Source organism: Falco biarmicus, chromosome 16 (genome assembly GCF_023638135.1).
Source record: "Falco biarmicus isolate bFalBia1 chromosome 16, bFalBia1.pri, whole genome shotgun sequence".
Lineage (NCBI taxonomy): Eukaryota > Metazoa > Chordata > Aves > Falconiformes > Falconidae > Falco > Falco biarmicus.
The window spans coordinates 4,132,409-4,151,470 of record NC_079303.1 but is presented as its reverse complement, the minus strand read 5'-3'; the positions used below and the strand labels follow the sequence as shown (position 1 = coordinate 4,151,470).

The 19,062-nt window shown below is 55.3% G+C and overlaps 1 protein-coding gene across 1 annotated transcript; it reads right to left on the bottom strand.

Moving 5' to 3' along the window:
• Window positions 1-16,651: 16,651 nt before the first annotated feature.
• SNRPE (small nuclear ribonucleoprotein polypeptide E) lies at window positions 16,652-18,923 on the bottom strand. The gene is made up of 5 exons (XM_056361347.1): window positions 18,779-18,923; window positions 18,577-18,603; window positions 18,010-18,072; window positions 17,667-17,745; window positions 16,652-16,934 (listed from the first exon to the last, which is right to left on the bottom strand). The coding sequence occupies exons 1-5, from the start codon at window positions 18,830-18,832 to the stop codon at window positions 16,879-16,881; spliced, it is 279 nt and encodes a 92-aa protein (XP_056217322.1). The 5' UTR covers window positions 18,833-18,923; the 3' UTR covers window positions 16,652-16,878.
• Between the last annotated feature and the right edge of the window lie 139 nt (window positions 18,924-19,062).

Sequence of the window (19,062 nt, the reverse complement as noted above, 5' to 3'; positions counted from 1 at the left end):
CTTCCCAGCTCACAGGGTACCGCGGGGCATCTCACAAACACCACCACCTCACAAAAAAAACCCCAACTGGGTTTTTTTGTGTGTTATCCTTGCAGTGGCCCTGGGGACGGGGAGCCCCCAAAGAAGCAGCCCCAAGGCTTCAGGTGAGCAGCAGCACAAGTGGGGCCAGGAGAAGGAGGGCAGCCAGGGAGCAGCTCGGGAGCCTTGGCCAGCCATGGACTGGGGAGATGATGGGGGGCCAAATCTCCAGCTCCTGCCTCTTGCATCCTGTGACAACCCCATGCATACGGGATGAGGCAGTCCCCCCAGTGTCCCATCTGCCAGCCCTGCAGGGCTGCCGGGCAGCGGGCTGCTCTCCTCAGAAAGGAGGAGCTGTGCCGGCTGGCAGAGCGAGCAGAGGGACCCAAAAAGGATCCCTTGCAACCCAACAGATCCAGCGACAAGCCCCTGGCCAGGAGGCTCCAAGGCTGGACGCATCCCAGCGAGGCCAGCACCGTGCCCCTGCTCGGTGAGAACTGGCTCACGGTGCCGCACCAGTCGCACACGCTGTGGCCTCGCAGGGGCAGACAGACAGACATCTGCAGCCCATTAAACCCAAGCTGATACGACAATGCTAACGAGAAGCTCAAACCCTCTGGAACCGCGGCAGCTCTGGGGCTGTCCTCAGTTCACCCCACTGTGTCCAACGCTCACAGTCCATAGGGCTGAGGGATTCCACCAGCCACCTGGCTCACCCAGCCCTCCGTATCCCCAGGTGATGGGCAGCTTGTCACAGTGGTCCTGTACCCGTTCTGTGCCTCCCAGGTGCTGCCTTTCCCTGCATCTGCATCCCCGCTGGAGCTGCCATGGTCCCCCCCTGCCCACCCCCCCTTGGTTTTGGGGCTCAGGGTGGGAACGTGGCTGGGCCACGCACGCTGGGGGACGATCACTGTGAAAGCATCACGTCCCAAAGCCCCCCCCAGGCTGACAGCTTCTCCCTCTGCTCCTCGCTCGGCGCCTGCCCTTGTGGGCTCCTAGCAGGGCGGTGGGGTGAGCTCCAGGAATTAACCTACCAATTCTTTCCACCCAAAATCCACAATTTATCCTGGCTGGGATAAATTTCAGCGGCTGGGAGCTCTGTGCTGCCTTCCTCCCTGGCGCTGGCAGTGCCCAGCAACTGCAGGGAGCTGGGGCTGTGCAAGCAAGTCCGCCCACAGCCTAACAGGCTCTAATCTGGGCATAATAAAACCAAGATGTTCCAGGATTGCTCTATGGGGAGCGCACTCGGAGCAGCTCTGTCCTTAGCCAACGCTCAGAGAGCTCGCCTGAAAAGCAAAGTAAAATTGAGCAAATACTGATCCTGCAGGAAAGCAGAGCTGGGGTGGCATGGGCTGAAATCAAAGGTGAGCTCCAGCTGGTGCATGAGCAGAAACACCCGAGTAGAACATTTAGAAATGACCAAAGCGTGCTTTTCCAAAATGCTTACAAGGTGTTAGGTTAAAAGTGGGACTTACTGATCTTAAAGGTCTTTTCCAACCTAAATGATTCTATGAAAACGCTGCCTGTGTCAGGCACAGCACGCGATGCTGCGGCTGCAAGTATTGGGGCACCATGAGAAAATCCTGCATCCCACTGCCCTGGCCCCCTCCCCACCCAGCCGTCAGCATCTACCAAGGGCCACGTGCCAGCGGAGGAGGGTGGCTTTGGCCAGCACTGCCTGCAGGCAGGGCACGGAGGAGATGCCACCACCTGCCTCACAGAGAAGGTGTGCGTCCAGGGCAGGTGATGGAGAAGAGAGCCAGGACCAGGGCCACATTTTGGGTCTGGAAGGGGGATTTTCAGAAAGCCCCTGGCTCTCCAGCTGCCTGAGAGCCTGCCAGATTGGCACCTCCGAAAGACACTGAAATCACCTGCTGCTTCCAAAACCATCACAGCTACAAGCAGCCAAAGCACCCCAGGCAGAGCGGAACGCCTGCTGCAGCTGCCAGCACCCCAGCTCCAGCCGGGCTCCCAGCCACTGTCACCATCTTCACCCCACACCGGCCACTGTCACCATCCTCACCCCACACCAGCTGGCCAGCCCTGGGGGGACCCACCGCATCCCCCCACAAGGCAGCACGCGTAACACAGCTGGACCCGTGTGTGCCAGCAACACTGCCAGGGACTTCCAGCTCGAAACAGGGATTCGACGGGGAGAGGAAACAAAGTGGCATCGCATCTCTGCAACTCCCTATTCCCAACCTGAATGCCGCCGTTGTTTTTAACCCAGGCGCTGCGAATCGTCCTCCCCGGAGCACATCCCTGGCCCAGGCCAGCCACACACGCAGCACCAGCCAAAGGCTCCTCTCCTAAGGGAAAGCCACAGGGTGGGGAGGATGCAGCCAGCCTGGCAGCGTCCCCAGAGCATCCCCAGCCGTCCCCACGCCGCAGGGCTGGGGCGGCAGACGGGGCAGGGGGCTGCGCCGGGGCGTCTGCAGCGGGGAGCGCAGGGAGGGGAGTGTGGAGGGGTGATGCTGAGCAGGCTGAGCCGGAGAGACGCGTGGGGAGGGAGGGATGGCCGGACCACACAGCAGGACTGGAGGGGGCCATGGCCGGAGCGCAGCGCGGGAGCAAAGCTGCATCCCCGGGCTGCTGCCGACCTCCACGCAGCGCCTGAGACGTCACGGCACTGGGGGGCCGAGCCCAGCGCCTCCAATTCAAAGACATAACTGGGCTCTCGGGGCCTCTGCTCCCAGGCTCCGGCGCCCTCCGCCAGCCGGGCTCCAGCAGGGACCCGCAGCACCGCCCGTGCCACCCACCGCCCACCGGGCCGGGACCCTCCAGCTCAGCCCCGACAGAGGGGCTTTTCTTGTCCCCTGCCTTTGTTTTCTATTTAGTGCTTTTGTTCTCCCCTCTTTGGTCCTTTGTTCCAGCTTGTCCTTTGTTCCGACGCCTTTGGGTTCTCTTCCCTTTGATTCTTTGTCACTCCCTTCATCTTGGTGCTTTTCTTTCCCCGGGTTTTTAAGCTGGCGGTTGTTTTCTCTGGCCGCTCTGTGCTTGGCATTTTTATCCTTTCTCCTGCCTGGTCCACTCCTCGGGTCACATGGGCCCGCCCCGGATTGTCTTCAAATCCCCATTTGTCTTGTTTTGGTGCCTGGATTTCCCTGCCTTTATGTCCTTTCTTAAGAGACTCTTAGCAATTTCTTCTCTTCAGTGAAGAAAGTAGTGGGGGGGGAGGTCGGGGCTTAATTAATTAGTGAGTGTAATCGTTAGATGCGTGGCACTGCAAGACGTGTTGAGCATCATTATTATTGTCATTAGGATGTTAGGGTTAGCGAGGGTTTAAAGACCAGTTAATTGCAGCAAAGAGCTCCAGCTTCACAAAATTATATCAGAAAGAGCCAGGCTTGGTTTTGCCCACCAGGCTTGGGAGAAGAGGGAAAATCCTGACACAGGCAAGGCAGGCAGAGGATGAGCAGAGGCAACACGTCCCAGCCCCAGCCTGGAGGGCTGGGTGATGGTTGGGAAGGGCTGCCCGGAGCAAGGAGTGGGCAGCTGCGCTCGCCTCTCCCAAGAAGACCAAAGAGCATCATCCTGCCTCCTGGGATTTTCAATGCAGAGGCTGGTGACTCCCCAGCATGGCAGAGCCCCGGGGGAACCGGTGACCCAGCACCAGCGTGAGGGGTGCGGGTGCGAGGGCAGGGCTGCTGCCCTGGGGAGGACAGAGCTGGTTAAAGTCCCTGGGGTCGGCAATTTTGCCAGTGCTCAGCGCACAGCAAGGCCGATGCCCCCTTTGGAAATAGGGACTCACCAAGGGTTTGGCCTGGCTGAGCCCCTGCTCAGAGCCACAGAGCACACAAGGGCTTTAACGGGGGGAGAATGGCTGTTCCCGCGCTTGCGTTGCATCTTGAGACCCAGCTTAGAGCACGTGTGCAAATACAACCGCAAAATCAGATACCGGGCAGTCAGGATTAGGGAACCGTTTTCCTGAGAACAACTTCAATGTAAGACGCTGCCACTTCGCTTTGATTTATCACCCCAAATATTCCGCCCCCCACCCCAGCACTGTGTCCTTGGTTTCTGGTCACATTGTGACCCACTGGCCTGGCAGGAAAGGGCAGGACACAACCCTGCTCACTTGCAGCACCTCTGAGATGTCACATCGCTCTGGCTCACCACGGTCAAACGAAAACGTGGGGTCCATTTTTACACACCCCAAACCACCCCCACCCCGCCTCCACCCGACGCACAGCATCCCCGCCGCGCAGCTTTAAAGCAGCTGTGGCTGCACAACAGCTGTTGAACGGAGGAAGCAGCCAAACTTAGCAACAGGATGTACCCTCAGAGAGCGTGATCAATATCAGAAAATGCAGCTTTTCAAGTGAGAGCTAAACCCATCTGCTAGAACCGGGTGCCTCAGGAGATTGGCACCGATACGGGGAGTCTTTGACTCTTGCCTTCACAACACCCTGATTTCTCCTTTCCCAAGTCACTTACGGTAACGGGGTGATGTCCCCACAGTTTGTGGCAGCTTGTGGTAAGGTGGCGGAGGAGGGATACCTTTCCGAGTGCAGGACCAGAGGGGAAAAGGGCACAAGCACACCCAGAGCTCCAGGAAGGGATGGGTGCCTTGTGGGAACATCACTCCCTGCCCAAACGGATGGATCCAGCTGGATCAGAAAGTGCCTGGGTGCTACAGACAGGGTGCTTTGATAACATGCCCTGCAATAACAACCCCACGCTGTTGTTCAACGTGCCGGTGTGTAAGTGCATTAGCGTGACCCCGGCTTCGCCAGCCCATTACCAGGCAGGACCAAACATCATGAGACAGCCAGGAAGGCCCTGAAGGAGGTGTTTCCAGGTGAGAACTGGACAAAACCTGTACCAGCTCCACTGAAACCCACAAACCACTGCGGGCACAGCAAGCAAGCTCTCCATCGCAGGCTGGGAAAGCCTATCTGATGGGAGCAGCCACGCACTGGCTCCCACGGCACATCCCAAGGGGCTGCTGATTGAACCAGCTGAGGATCCGGGATGCTGGGGACAGCAACGGGCTGACAAACTGCACAAGCAGAGCCCTGTCCTGCCCCAGCCCCGTCAGCCGTGGCAGTGCCCACCCAGCTCCTGCCAGCCCCAGTACAACAAGGGAAGAGGGGAGCTGCCTGCCCACCCTTTCCTGGGGCTCCAGGTGGTGCAAAACCTGAGCTTGGTGGTTGGCAGAAGAGGTGGATCCCTCAGGGACATCCTCACCCAGGGTGGCTCTCAGGGACATCCTCACCCAGGGTGGCTCTCGGGGACATCCTCACCCAGGGTGGCTCTCAGGGACATCCTCACTCAGCGTGGCTCTCGGGGACATCCTCACCCAGGGTGGCTCTCGGGGACATCCTCACCCAGGGTGGCTCTCAGGGACATCCTCACCCAGGGTGGCTCTCAGGGACATCCTCACCCAGGGTGGCTCTCGGGGACATCCTCACCCAGGGTGGCTCTCGGGGACATCCTCACCCAGGGTGGCTCTCAGGGACATCCTCACCCAGCGTGGCTCTCGGGGACATCCTCACCCAGGGTGGCTCTCGGGGACATCCTCACCCAGGGTGGCTCTCAGGGACATCCTCACCCAGGGTGGCTCTCAGGGACATCCTCACTCAGCGTGGCTCTCGGGGACATCCTCACCCAGGGTGGCTCTCAGGGACATCCTCACCCAGGGTGGCTCTCAGGGACATCCTCACTCAGCGTGGCTCTCGGGGACATCCTCACCCAGGGTGGCTCTCAGGGACATCCTCACCCAGGGTGGCTCTCGGGGACATCCTCACCCAGGGTGGCTCTCGGGGACATCCTCACCCAGCGTGGCTCTCGGGGACATCCTCACCCAGGGTGGCTCTCAGGGACATCCTAACTCAGCGTGGCTCTCAGGGACATTCTCACCCAGGGTGGCTCATGTCTGAGCGTGGCAGAGCCGTGACCTGCAGATTAACCTTTCCAGCTTGTGCCATTGCCTCATCTCGCTGGGGCTGGGTGTCGCACCCAGGGCCACAGTGCAGGGGATGGGTGCGGAGGGATGCTGGGGAGCCGCGGTGGCAGCACCCGGCGGGGTCTCAGCCCAGCGGGCACCTCTGTCCCTGCCTGCCACACTTCAGAGGTTAAACACTGAAGTGCCTGAAACAAAAGCAGCTGGGAAAAGCCATCTTTCTGGTCTGCCCGGTTCTGATTTCAGGCCTCCCAAGTGCAGCTGGCCAAATGCAAAGCTCGGGGCTGATAAGCCCTGGACGTGAGTCATAAAACACACCACCCCAGAGCCACCCCACTCATACCGGGGTGCTGGCCCTGCCACAGTCATGCAGGGTCCTCACCTGGCCCCCCCCCCGGAGTTGGCATCTGCCGATGCTCATCCACCAGTGAAGCTGCATCATCCCTGGCACCAGTGGGTCGGCTCAGCCGGCTCTGCCCACCCACCCCCTCGCTGTGCCCCGCTCTCCGAAGGGCTGAACCTGTTTTTATTACAGAGCTGGCACCGGGAAGGAAAAAAAAAAAAAAAAAAAAAAAAAAAAAAAAAAGAACCAAACCCCCCTCATCTCTCTATCTGCAGCCATGCAAGGAATATTGTTCAGCGCAGCACAAAAGCATCCCTGAAAATAGAAGCGCCAGGGCCAGGCCTGCCAGTGGCTGTGTGAGATAACGTCTACTTGCAAACAGTGTGCCTTTGTGCCGCTGTCACTGTCCCCATTGTTCAGGAGCCTATTGCCTCGGGGATATTGTTCCCTTCTTTTGTCTCAGCCCGGCTCCTTTTTGTTTGACTTTACTTACCATTTCATTCCTCTCCTTTGTGTTGGGGTTCTTTCTTTTGTCTTTCTCTCTCTCTCCCTTTTCTCTGTGTGATTTGTATTTAGCAATTGTTCCCGGCCCACTGGAAACACAATGTACTCCGGGCTCTTTTCTCTCCTCCATTCATTACCTATTCAGGTGGGTTTGTTTGCCCATAGGTAACCAGGGGGCCTCCGGGAGCTCCCATGGGGTGCAGGAGGAGGCTGGCAGTGGCCTTTGGGGACACCAGGGTCCCCAAAACTGGCAGCAGGTTCCCATTTCCCCCCATGACAAATGAGCACTGGGAAAAGCACAAATCGGACCCCAACTCGCTGCCACCTTGATGAGCAGATGAGCTGAGGATGCTGACGCAGACGCGATGGTGGCCGGGCAGTGCAGCCCCGCGCGCAGCTGGGGAAGCGGAGGCACGGAGAGGTGCCCAGGTCCAGCTCTGACTCCCAGAGCCAGGACAGGGATCCAAACCCTTATCCACACCGGATCTGAGCCCGGCCAAGCAGTCCTGCCCCTGGCATTGGTGGTCCCTGGTTAACAAAACCATGGCTCTCCCCTATCCCTGGTTTTTTGGGAGCCAGTGAAGGGATGAGGAGAGCATTCAATGACAGGAAACACCAAAGCTGCCTCGCAGCAGCGCTCCCACTGCTCAGTGCCCCCCCAGCATCTCCCCAACGCTGCACGGTGACTGGGTGCCCTCCAAGAGGGACCCTCGGGGCTGCAGGGTGGGCACCCACCTCCCACCCTGCCAGCCACCAGTGCCCAGAGCTGCTGCAGCCCATCTGGCAAAGTGGGGAAGGGATTTACCTCTCTGCTCCAAGACAGCCCACAGCAGCTTCTGGGATGCACATGGGAGCAGCTGAGGGCTTGATCCTTGGAGATGGCTGAATGTAGCCAGGAGACAGAGGGAAGAGAGCAGAGGCATCTAGAAAGCAGCTCAAAGGCTCCTGAGATGCCCCAGCTCCTGCTGGACGGTGGGGACTGTTTGCACCCCATCCCCTCCTGCCTCCTCCCCAGGCCCATGGTCCTGCGGAGCATTTGGGGGCGTCTGCAGCGACCAGGGTAGGCGCAGCCGCTGGGGTTGTTTCTAACCTCACAAGGAGAAGGATACAGGAAACCTTCAGGGAGTGCCGTGACGGCACAGAGAGCTGACAAGTGGCCATCCCTGGAGACAACAAAGCCCCCACTGTTCTCCAGGGCACAGACCGCGTGACCTAACAGGACTTTTCCATCCCTCCCACTGATGAAACCCCAAGGATCAAAGCCTGCTAGAAGCCACCTCCTTCTCCTCTCAGGGACAACCCACGCGGCGGATGGGGAGGCCACAGGGACCCCCAAAGACTCACCCCGTGAGCAAGGGATGGGAGCTGTGCGAGCAGGACGGGGGGACAGCAAGCAGCAGCGGCGGGTCCTCGGGGACGGCATGCGCCCCCGAACGCAGACGGCCCCGGGGCCACAGGATGGGGGCTGCGGGGGGGCGTGCCTGGGAATAAAGGGAGCAGACTGTGGTCTATTGTTTCATTGTTATGGCTTCAAAGGACAATGGGGCATTGTTGTCTCTGGGGATCCCATTGTTTGCTTTCGCTGCAGATCCCAGCCGTGCAGTGGATGGCGGCTTCCCGAGGGCCAGGCAAGCTCCGTGTGTGGGACACTAAATAACGAGGCAGGCATGTTTCCTTCCCCACCCCCTCCCCACCACCCTTCCTAAAAAGGCACGGCGCACTGCAGCCCGCCTGTGCCCGTGCAGGCCAGGGCACGGCCCAGCACAGCACGGGCACAGGCACCAGGACCACCCATCCGCGCAGGGAGCAGGCAGAGAAGCCCCCACGCCCCACGGAGATGGGGCAACAGCAGGGAGGGTTCACCCTGGAGGGGCTGAGGTTGCTCGCTCCATCCCTGTGGAGCCCAGCAAACCTGCGTCAGGGGGAAAAACCCCACTCAGTATTTATCTATATGAGCCAAAACCCCATCTGCTGCCAGAAGCCACCGCAGTGCTGCTGGCTCCCAGCCCGGGAGGTGCCCAGGCTCCAGCCACACCAGCCAGGGCTGTGGCCCCGCTGCCTTCCCAGTGGCATTTGCTGGTGCTCCCCTCTCTGAACCCACAGGAGCTATACCACGGCCACCTAGCAACGTCCCTAGGTTTTTGCTGCCTCCTCTCATCACACAACATTCCCTAAAGACCACCATCCCACAGGCACACAGAGCAAGGGGTGTTTGCTGTTTTCTGCTGCAAAGCCCGATTTCTCCATCAGTGCCAAGGAAAAGGTACTTGGTACCATCCAAGGGACTTGGGAAAGGACGAGGCAGCCCTGGGTCCTCCCTTCACAGTTTGTGCAGCACCTCATGTCCAGGACTGTTATTTGCATAACTCCTTCCTATGTAAAAATAAATCTGGGTGCTATGCAAAAGCTGGGGGATGGGGAAGGAACAGGAGCCATCTCCAGCCCACAGCTGAGGCCCGGGAGCCTGCCGCTGCCCGCACATCAGGCGGTGCCAGAGGTGGGCTGGGAGATTGCTGGAGCAGGAAAGAGATATGCTGTCCCCAGAGACACGCCTTGGGCATGAGGCTGCTCACAACAGCTGGGGAAGGGAGTAACTCATCCAGGGAGCCCAGGCTGAGCCCCGGGAGGCGGCTGGGGCTGGGAAAAGCAGCGTTGGCAACTCAGCTGGGGAAAGGGGATGCCCACCCTGCAGAAACTCAATCAGCCTGGGACGGCTTCACTACCATGCCCCCCCACCACGCAGGGAGCCGGGCTCAGACTCAGCGGAGCCCCCCTCTGCAGGGATCTGACCACCCTCCCGGATAACCTGCAGAGAGGTCCCAGACAAGCTGGAAGAGCTGGCTTGTACAGCTCGGCCCCCCTGCTCCCTGGACCGAAGCCCTCTTGCCAGAGGCTGCACAAAGGCTGGGCTCAGATCAGCTCCCACCGAGCATCTTTCCCCGCTGCCCAAACGCACCTTGGTGCTGCCTGGGCCCCAGCTGATCCCGTGGCCTTGTCACCCTCGGAGTGGGAAAAGCCCAGCCCAGGCTGCTGGTAGCCCCAGACCAAGCTCGGCTTCACAAGAACAAATAACAGAGTTTGGGTTTTCCGAAGCAACTGCAGCTAATAAAGATATACATTCAACCTGGGCTTGTTTGTTTAGGTTTTAATCCTGGGAATTCCCACTACTTCTAATCAGAAGATGAAGGTAGACCTTGCCTCTCAAATGCCTCTAAGATTAATTTCTGGAAAAAGCACCAAGGGGGTTGTTTGATGATCAATAGAAGCTGTTTGGGAAAAACACGTAAGGTGTGACAAGGGACACTGGATCTCGGCACTGCAACACTGCCTGCCTCTAACCAAATCCCTCTGCTCCCCCCGGGGCCTCGCATCTCCGCTGTGGAGCAAGGGGACATTTACTCCCTCGAGGGACCCGGCTGCAGCCTGCAGAAGCCAAGCATGCCAGGTACCAAGGGTACCCATCCCTTGGGGACTGCACCTGTGGCTCTGGGAGCTCTGATGCTGCCTTGGCTGCTCCTGCCGTGATCCCTGGGTCTCGTGGGAACTTGCTCTCATCCTCTCCAGCTTACAGCCTGGGGAAGTGGCAGTGGCCAGCTCCCCATCACGGCCAGACCAACCTCTGCCTGGGTGCACACAGATCAGCCTGGCTTTGCAACGTGCCAGCCCGACCCCAGGTGCTGGCAGGAGCTGGCAGCCAGCCTGTCCTGCTCTGGGGGCTCTTTCATGCTCCTGGCAGGCGTTATTTACTCAAATGTGCACGCACACACACACAGACACACACGCACACGCTCTCTCCCCCTTGAATAGTGCAATTTCCTCTCAGATAAAGAGCTCCTACCGCAGCCCATCTTTCCCTCTCCCCCCAAAACTTGTGCATGTCTCATGCACCCATTTCAGAGCCCACCTTGGGCTCTGATATTATCTCACTTCCTCGATATGAATATTGGCTCTGTTGTTGATCTACGATAAAGGGATGGGCTCCAAAACACTGTACATCGGGGAGGAGGCAGTGGTGCAACACGGTCTGATGTGCCCCAGCTGAGAACAAAGCCTTTTCAAGGGCGGATGCTGGTACCTGCCGTACTGCTAACTCGATAGCCCATCTCCACCAAAGCGTGGCTCCCGTTGGCGCTGCCCTCCTGTCCCCCCAACACCTGCACATGGCAAGGCGGAGGGGGCCCCCAGAGCAGCTGGGGGCTGCTTGTGCTCTGCAGGGTGACAAACACTCGAGGGGCAGGTACCTGGTGGCACAAACCTCGGGCAGGCACGCTGCGCTGCATGTCCTGGTGTAGGAGGGGGACCCTGGTGTCTGGGTCAAACGCTTGGGGTATGGCGGCTGGTCCAAATTCCCCTCTATTTTATAGCATCTTAATGTACAAAATGCAACTGAGGTCCGGCAACACTTTAAGATCCCTCATCAGCTGGACCTCGCCTACTTCTAGCTCAGTTTACAAGGGAAAGAAACAATGACCTGAATTGTCTCCTTAACTCTTAACCCACCCAACAGGGAGCACAGGGAAGGAGAGAAGTGTGCCTGGAAAACTCAGATTTATTTACAAACCAGATTGCCTGGCAGCAGGAGAGCCACAGAGACAGCAGGCCAGTGCACAGCGCTGTTCCACTCAACTGAGGACATCACACCACTCCATCAGCCATCACCCCCCAGGGGACTATTAGATATTGCTTCTATTTCGCAGACAAGGGACTGGAAGAATAGCAGATAAGGCAAAATTCTGAAAAGCAGCAGCCACAATCAGGGCTGGACCCTCAGGAAAACTCAGCCTGCTTTTGAAGCTCTGGTCCTTGCAGTAAGGGAAACCTTTCTGCCAACCTGACCTCAAACACCTTTTCTGGTGAGACAGGCGAAACGCAAACAGGACCCCAGTGTCCTGGGTCTTAATAAATACTCGCACGTGAGTAACATACACAGCTCAAACCTGAAGCTGTCTCTTGGCTTTGTTTTACCACATCTATACCCCAAATCCTGCAGTTAGATGACAGCCTGACCCATGGAGCAGAGCTGTAGGTAACAATCTCTACCTCCACTGCAGACAAACTGGTATCATTGCGGGAGAAGCCCAGGAAACATCATCCACCATGACACTGGGGCTGGGTAGAAACAGCCCAAAGACAAGTGCAGGAAAATCGAGCTTAAATATTGCAGCTCAAGGCACGGGAGGGAAGAGCACCTACGGGAACAGGGTCGTGCTTTGGGTGATGGAGTTTGCTACAACACCTTGGGCTGAACAACTTCCAGGCTTTTGTGCATGGGGAATCAGGGAACACCTCCGTCCCCCGAAGCCCAGGTTACTGCTGGCAAGAAAAGCAGTAACATCGACCAACTTCAGCGCAGCAAGTCCAGCTCCTTGCACGAAGGGAAGGGGCCTGCTGGTATGCGAGGCAGCAGCGCGGGGGGGCGGGCGTTGCTGCTGCTAATGTGGCAGAGTTTCCCTGCTGAGGGCAGGCAAAATGCCCATGACTCATTTTTCCAAGAGATGTTACAAACAATAGTAATGATGCCCCTGGTGAGTATGACTGTGAAAAGGCACGACGGGGGGGCAGCCATGCTGGGCACCTTGTGTGTGGGCTGCCAAAGGAGGGTACTGCCACAAACAAAACCTGCTGGAGCCAGTTTTTGGCATTGTGTGCGATGAGAGCCCTTCTGCAAGGACTTTGGGGGAAGAAGGGCAAAATGGCTGCCCAGCAAAGTCCTCTCCCCACGGCATCCAATCTGCTTGTGATGGGTACCAACCCCGCCTTCAGCCAAGGAGGGGATGGGTTTTATTGCCCACGGAGAAAAATGCCATAAACCAGTCCCAAACAGTTCCATCCCCATGCGGGACTGGAACAAGAACAGGCAGGGAATTTAGGAAAGCATTACAGTGCTTCAAGGCTGCTCTCCCCCAGCTCCTGCCTCTACCCTCCACACAAGTTTTCCATATTCAGATGCTGCCCTAAGGGGACAGCTTCTAAGCTGTTCGAGTCCTTGACCTTCCACTGTTGTCTCTTTGATACTATTATTTTTAGGCACACAATCCTTAAAACATACCAGCACTTGAAATAAGTTCCCAGATAACGTGCATTAAAGCACGAGGTGGCGTGGCTTCAGGAGAAGGGAGCTCTGTGGGATCAAGGATAGCCGCAGGACGCAGTGGAGGGAAAGGTGGTTTTCCCCTTGGTACAGCCCACACAGCTACACATTCCACCTCCCCATGTACTTATTTTACAGACACTCAGAAGGTTACAGGCCTGAAAAGACAGTAAATGCTGAAGCTCCGCGAGCAGCCACCGGCTACACAAGCGTCTGCTCCTGTCCTGTGGCGCTCCTGCCGAGGCAGCCCCGTGCCCTGCCCAGGAACAGAGCCCACTGCATCCCACACACTGAGCAAAAGTGCAACGACACCTTTCAAGAGCCAGGAAGGACACCAACCTGCAGGCAGCTGGCTGGCTCAGAGATTTAGGTTTAAGTGTATATAAAATCATCCTACAAATCATTGCTTCCCACCGAAGAACTACAGAGAAACTCATCCCTTCTGGAAAGGCAGGACCACTCTGCCTCCCTCCTCAGGGGGCTCTTTCACAAGCACAGAGTCTCATCCTGCAAAAGGACTGGGCTGGGCCAGGGCAAGCAATTCCCAAGTGCGAAAGAGAAGAAAGGCAGCATTTTTCCCAGAACCTCAAAGCCACAGGCAAAGAAAAAGGACAAATATTTACTCAAAGCACCTTCCAGTGCTGTTAAAGGTGCTAACAGTTTAAAAAAAAATAATAAAAAAAAAATCAAACACTGCAGAGCCCCATCTGGATCCGAGGGCTCTCATCTGCCTGCCACAATCAGCGCAATGGTCTCAAACTGAAGCGCCGCATGGTAGAGAGCTCTGTCTTATGCAACCCGTGCCATCATTAGTGCAGAAGCAGGTCTCAGTCGCTCGCTTTTTGAGAAAAACTGAGCTCTATTTCTACAAAACAGGAATTCAGGTACAGTGAGACGGTACCTAAAACTATGGTCAGCTCTATTTTTGGTTGTGACACAGCTAGCAGCAGTAAGAAAACTTTCTCTGGCAAACCCCACCATAGGCACTTTGTTTCCTAGAGATGTGTGAACACTGCAGCGTGGTATTTGCACCGCAACATGACATCCCACTGCAATAATCCAGCACGCTGGGGCACTCCTAATAACGCCACCTCAAGGCATCTTCTTCAAAAGGAGCCTTTACACGCCTCCCCGCTCTCCCCTCCACCCCCGCACTGGAGGGAAAGGAATTTGCACGTTATGGAAAAGTACAATTCACAAAAGCAAACACAACAGGCTTCAAGGCAGCAGAAAGCCAAGCGATGGGAGTTTTCTAAACACAGAGTCCAATTGCAAGCATTCACTCTACCTTGCTCCTCCTCACTGCCTCTTGCTCAGCCAAAACCAGAACCTTCTACTCCTCATTCCCTTCTGGAGTGGGACACCCCAGGGTGTGGAGGAGCCGGGGAAGGTGCCGGTGCCCAGGAGATGCAAGCACCCTGTCCGGCCACCGCACCATTTGAGAGCAGCCCCACACCAGACAGCCCAGTTCGCTTTCTTCCAGGTTGTTTGGGAGCCAATAAAGCTGCTTGAACGCTGGGGAACTCTCTGTTCCTGCGGAGGCTTGTGACACTTTGCTGGAGGGGCAGGGGAAGCTGGCCGGGGCCGCAGCACCCCCTTCTGTCTGCCGCGCTCTTTTGCAGCCAGTTTTGAGTCTCATCCTGGCCCTGAGCGGTTCAGGCGGCTCATGAGACGTTACCTTCTCGCTGCCTGCAGCTTGGAAACGCTCAGGAAGCTGGAAGGATTCGGGGTTAAACAAAAAAAAAAGAAAAAAAAAAAAAGAAAAAAAAAAAAAGAAAAAAAAAAAAAAAGAAAATCAGCAAGTATTTGGATGAGTCAGTGCTGTGGTTTTCATGAGGACAGACAAGTGCCACTTGGGAAGCCAGTCTGGCAGCACCAGAATTGTTTTTGTGCCCCGTCTATGTGCTGGTAATGCCTAGAAGCTCTGTTCGGGGACCACAATGCTCCATTGCCAGGCAATCCTCAAACAATGGGGCTGTGTTTCCTCCTGGACATCACACATGCCTGGACTCTCCTACCGGCTTTCTGCAGTTTTCACGGCTTCCTGCTGGGGTGCTTCTCCTTTTCTTCTGCAGCTCCCACACACACGTAATTACTGACTATTTTGGTACCTTATCATGAGATGCTTCAGAGCTGATTAGCCTAGACTTCCTTCCTCCCATCATCAACCTACTCGAATATTGACGTTCATTCGCGCTAATTTGATAAAATCAAAGAGCAGAGGAGCTTTAGGAGGCATTATATGGTTTTGAAGTGCACAATTTGGAGTTGGCGGCAGCCCTGCTGATAAGAACGAGCTATTTCTCCTAATGTCCAGCTCTTCTCAAAAAGCAGCCACTTGCCAGCCATGTGCAAAGCGTGAGGACAGACCCTTGGCAGGCTCCAAGCCAGTTTAATTTCAGTGGCCCTGGATAAACCAGGGCCGAGCAACGTGATGTGACACATCCCATTAAATAACCTTTGGCTAAATACGCACTATTAGTAGTTGCACACACTTGGAAAGAGAAATGATGACTTCAAAGCAACTTCAAAATTGGAAGGGACTCTGCATTTTTAGAGTCTCAAGATCTGTCTGCAGCAATGAAGAGAGGCAGGTAAACTTTACAGCACTGCATCATAAATACCCCTTCCTGCAACACCTGCATTACCGACAATTCCTTTCTGCCTTCCCCAAAAGCCTTGCTTGGTAAACTGGGGATAAAATGGAAAGCAGATGCAGGTGACCTCTTCAATGCAATTTTATTCCATGTGCTAGCTTCTGGTGATGACTTCTATTACCAAGTGACACCGGCGGGTTATTTCTGTTGACTGTGTCGAAAGGACTTTGCAGCTTGTGAAATAAGAAGAAAATAAGAAATAAGAAAACCCACCAACTCCGTTAGCAGGCTGTACAGCTGGAGCTGTTCTAGCCACTGTAGTAGGTCATGTGGTTTCTCAAAAGCTTCTTACCATGAATGTCTGCTACAGTACTCCTGATGTACAACCTCTTGGAATGGGGGAAGCACACTGGATGGTCTTGCCTCAAAGGATAGAATACATGAGCCTTCTGGCAGAGAAATCTTCCATCTTGAACATAAATTTTCACGCTTAAGGCGATACACAATTTTAAGTTTTGAAATACTGAATGCTTATTAAATGATTTCTAGTGCAATCTGACTACCAAGATTCATTTTCTTCCATCCAGGTAATCTTAGTCTCCAAGTTACAATTACAGCCAAAACCTTTCTTTTTTTCTCTCTTTCTTTACATGAGAAAAGCAGCAGAGGGGCCTGATAGCCCCACGTAAGCTAGGGAACTTATCTTTTGTTGATGTGATAAGCAAATCGGCTCTCTTGTGGAAACTTGAATAGAACAGCCAGATCCTTAAAACAGATAATAAAAAGAAACCAGTATGATAAACCCCCAACTGATACATCCGATATCCCAGCTTATTTCACAGTGCCATGGTTTAACCTAGAGACTGCCCAAAGATGCAAGAGATTTAATCCAAACCAACTGCCCTCTCTGCTTCTCCGAGCTGAAGATAAGTTATTGTACGAGCACGCCTACCAGTAAAGCTGGTAAATGTTGGATTACTATACCACAGCCCCAGGTTCCTCACGAGAACCACACAAGCTCAAGGACTGCACGTCACTCCAGTATCCTGAATGAGCCCGCCCTGCCCACCTAACGCATCCCAGAACACACAGATATTTATCACAGACTGCACAGATCCACGGTGAAAATCACTCTGAATACCTATCTCCCCTTGTTCTACTCAGAGAAGGGCATGAGACTGAAAGCAAGCAGATTTATGTTTACAGTTAATGTAAAAATGTTTATTTGTGAAATATATCATGCATGGTTTCAAACTACAAAAAAAACCCCAAACAACCTTGCACAAAGGAATGTGCAGTTTTCAACTCTGCATGTCATCCCGGTTACGCATAACTTCCTCTCTACAAGACGGTCCTGTTCCCACTAGCACTTTATTCACTCCGAAGCACCGTAGCCATTGTTCTAAGTGAACAACAAATCCTAGTTAGAAACACTTTGTAGAAGAGTGATATTGTCCCCTTTTAACATGATCCGACCTGCAACACAAGAGAAAGGAAATAGGGGATTAGAGAGATCCCAGACTCTAACGATAACCTTGTGTTTTCAAAAAGCATTCCACAACGGCACGAAGTCGCCCACATGACAACCGACCAGGTTTTTATCCGTAGCGCTGAGCCCCTTCCCATATGGCTGCCCACGTTCACAATTCACGCTACAACGCATCAGACACATGCTCCGCTCCTGTGCTCGGTGTTCGAGCAGCACTGTTTCCACTACGAGCCCAAACATGTCACTTGTCACAGACAGCTGTTTATGTCCTCATCAGCAGGTGGTTATTAAATACCACCACTTAAGTGCTTCCTGGCTTCGACTCAGAGGTGACACAGCAAGTGTTAGAACTGCTCAGGGCCCCCACATTAGATGTAGCTGAGGAGTCTTGACTGGACCCCTGCCACCACCCTGGCTACAGAAAAAGCGCAGTGCAGTCCATATGTTGTGACACGCGCTTGAAAGACAAAAACTGGCAAGTGTCTCAGGCAGAGACACCTTCCCCTGCACATTCAACACAACCAACCAGCTCAAGAAACAGCAGGAGCCAAGACCTGGCCAGTACCTGCTCTGGAAAAAACTCTGCCAGTACTCTTCTGGAAAAAACACTTCAAACTCAACACTTTTCACATGTTTTGTGCTTTACAGCATTGCTACATGGAAGGCTCGCACAACCAGCTTTCAGGCATCACTCAGGTTACACAGACACAGGGACATACCCAGCTGTTTCCTTGATTTTGTTTTGGAGTGAATCTCCTCTGCGTCGTCCAGCACCAGGTTCATATATTCATCAAAGCCCTAAAAATCAGCAACAAAAGCAGTCAGTGAGCGAAGGCAGGCAGACTCCTCTCAGCTACATCTAAACTTCAGCGACAACCACATAAACTATCATTAGCTGTGCTGATGTGGGCTGGGCAATTAAGACTATTCATTGGAGAGGCATTAACCATTGCGACCACCCCCACCCCTGGTAGTTCTTGACAGGAAGAAATAGTTTTGTGAATCTGAAAAAGAAACCCTCAAACAATCGTAAGAGTAACAAAGGGAAATAGTGATACTCACAATGATGCAGCCTTCTATCCGCATGTTTACCTGCTCGTAAAGCCACACCTGGATCCTGGACCTCTGCAAAATGGTGGAGGAGGAGAGCAAACCAGGAATGTAAATACTCCAAGAAATTTTATTTTCTCCTACGTATTAAGTGATCCTCGCTACCGACAGCCACTATAGCTCTGCAGCGCTCACAGGGCTAATTCTCACACATGATTTTGGTTAGGTCCTCACAGTTTTAAGGTATTATACTATTTTAAGGTATTATACTATTTTGTAAATACTTCACATGTTCACTATGAACATATAACAGCACAGATTTTAAAATTACCACACGAAAAATATCCCCGTGCACTGGCCTGCAAGACCAACGCCTGTTACGAAGGTAATTCCTCAAGGAGTGAAGGAAACGCTGCCCTGGGAGCCAGCCGCTCTCCTCACGTACCTGAGCGGTACCAACTCGTTCAGCTCAACAGAAACCGGCTTCAAAAGGCGAATTGCGACCTCTGGGCCCCCCGCTCCCTGCCGCAGCCCCCTCCCCCGGCCGCAGCCCTCCCCCGCCCGCCCCACGGTACTCACGTTCTGGAGGTAGCGGAAAATAAGGTTCTGGAGCGGGGTGTTAAGGACACAGCGCGGCAAGAAATCCCCGGCGCCACGGCCCCGGGGGCGGCCCCCGCGGCCCACCAGCGCCTCACAGCCCAGCTCCTTCCCTCCTGCCCCGCCCCCGCCGGCCCGGCCTCCCCGCGGCTCCGAGACGAGCCCCCCACCACAGGAAGGATACGATGGGCTGCACCATCACCTTCTGCACCTTCTGGCCCTGCCCGCGGTACGCCATGGCTGCTGCTGCCGCTGCCCGGCACACGTCCCGCCACCCCCGCCGCCGGAAGCCGCTGAGCACGGCGGGAGCGCGCAAGGAGTCGTGGGAAGGTGGCGGCCCTGGCCGCTCTAGGAGGCTGGGAGGACCGTTGTCTCTACTGCTCCGCGCAGGAGGGCGAGCAGAGAGGAGCGGGGTAAAGGGGCGAGCAGCAAAGGGGGGGGGGGGGTGGGGGCAAGGAGAGAAGAGGG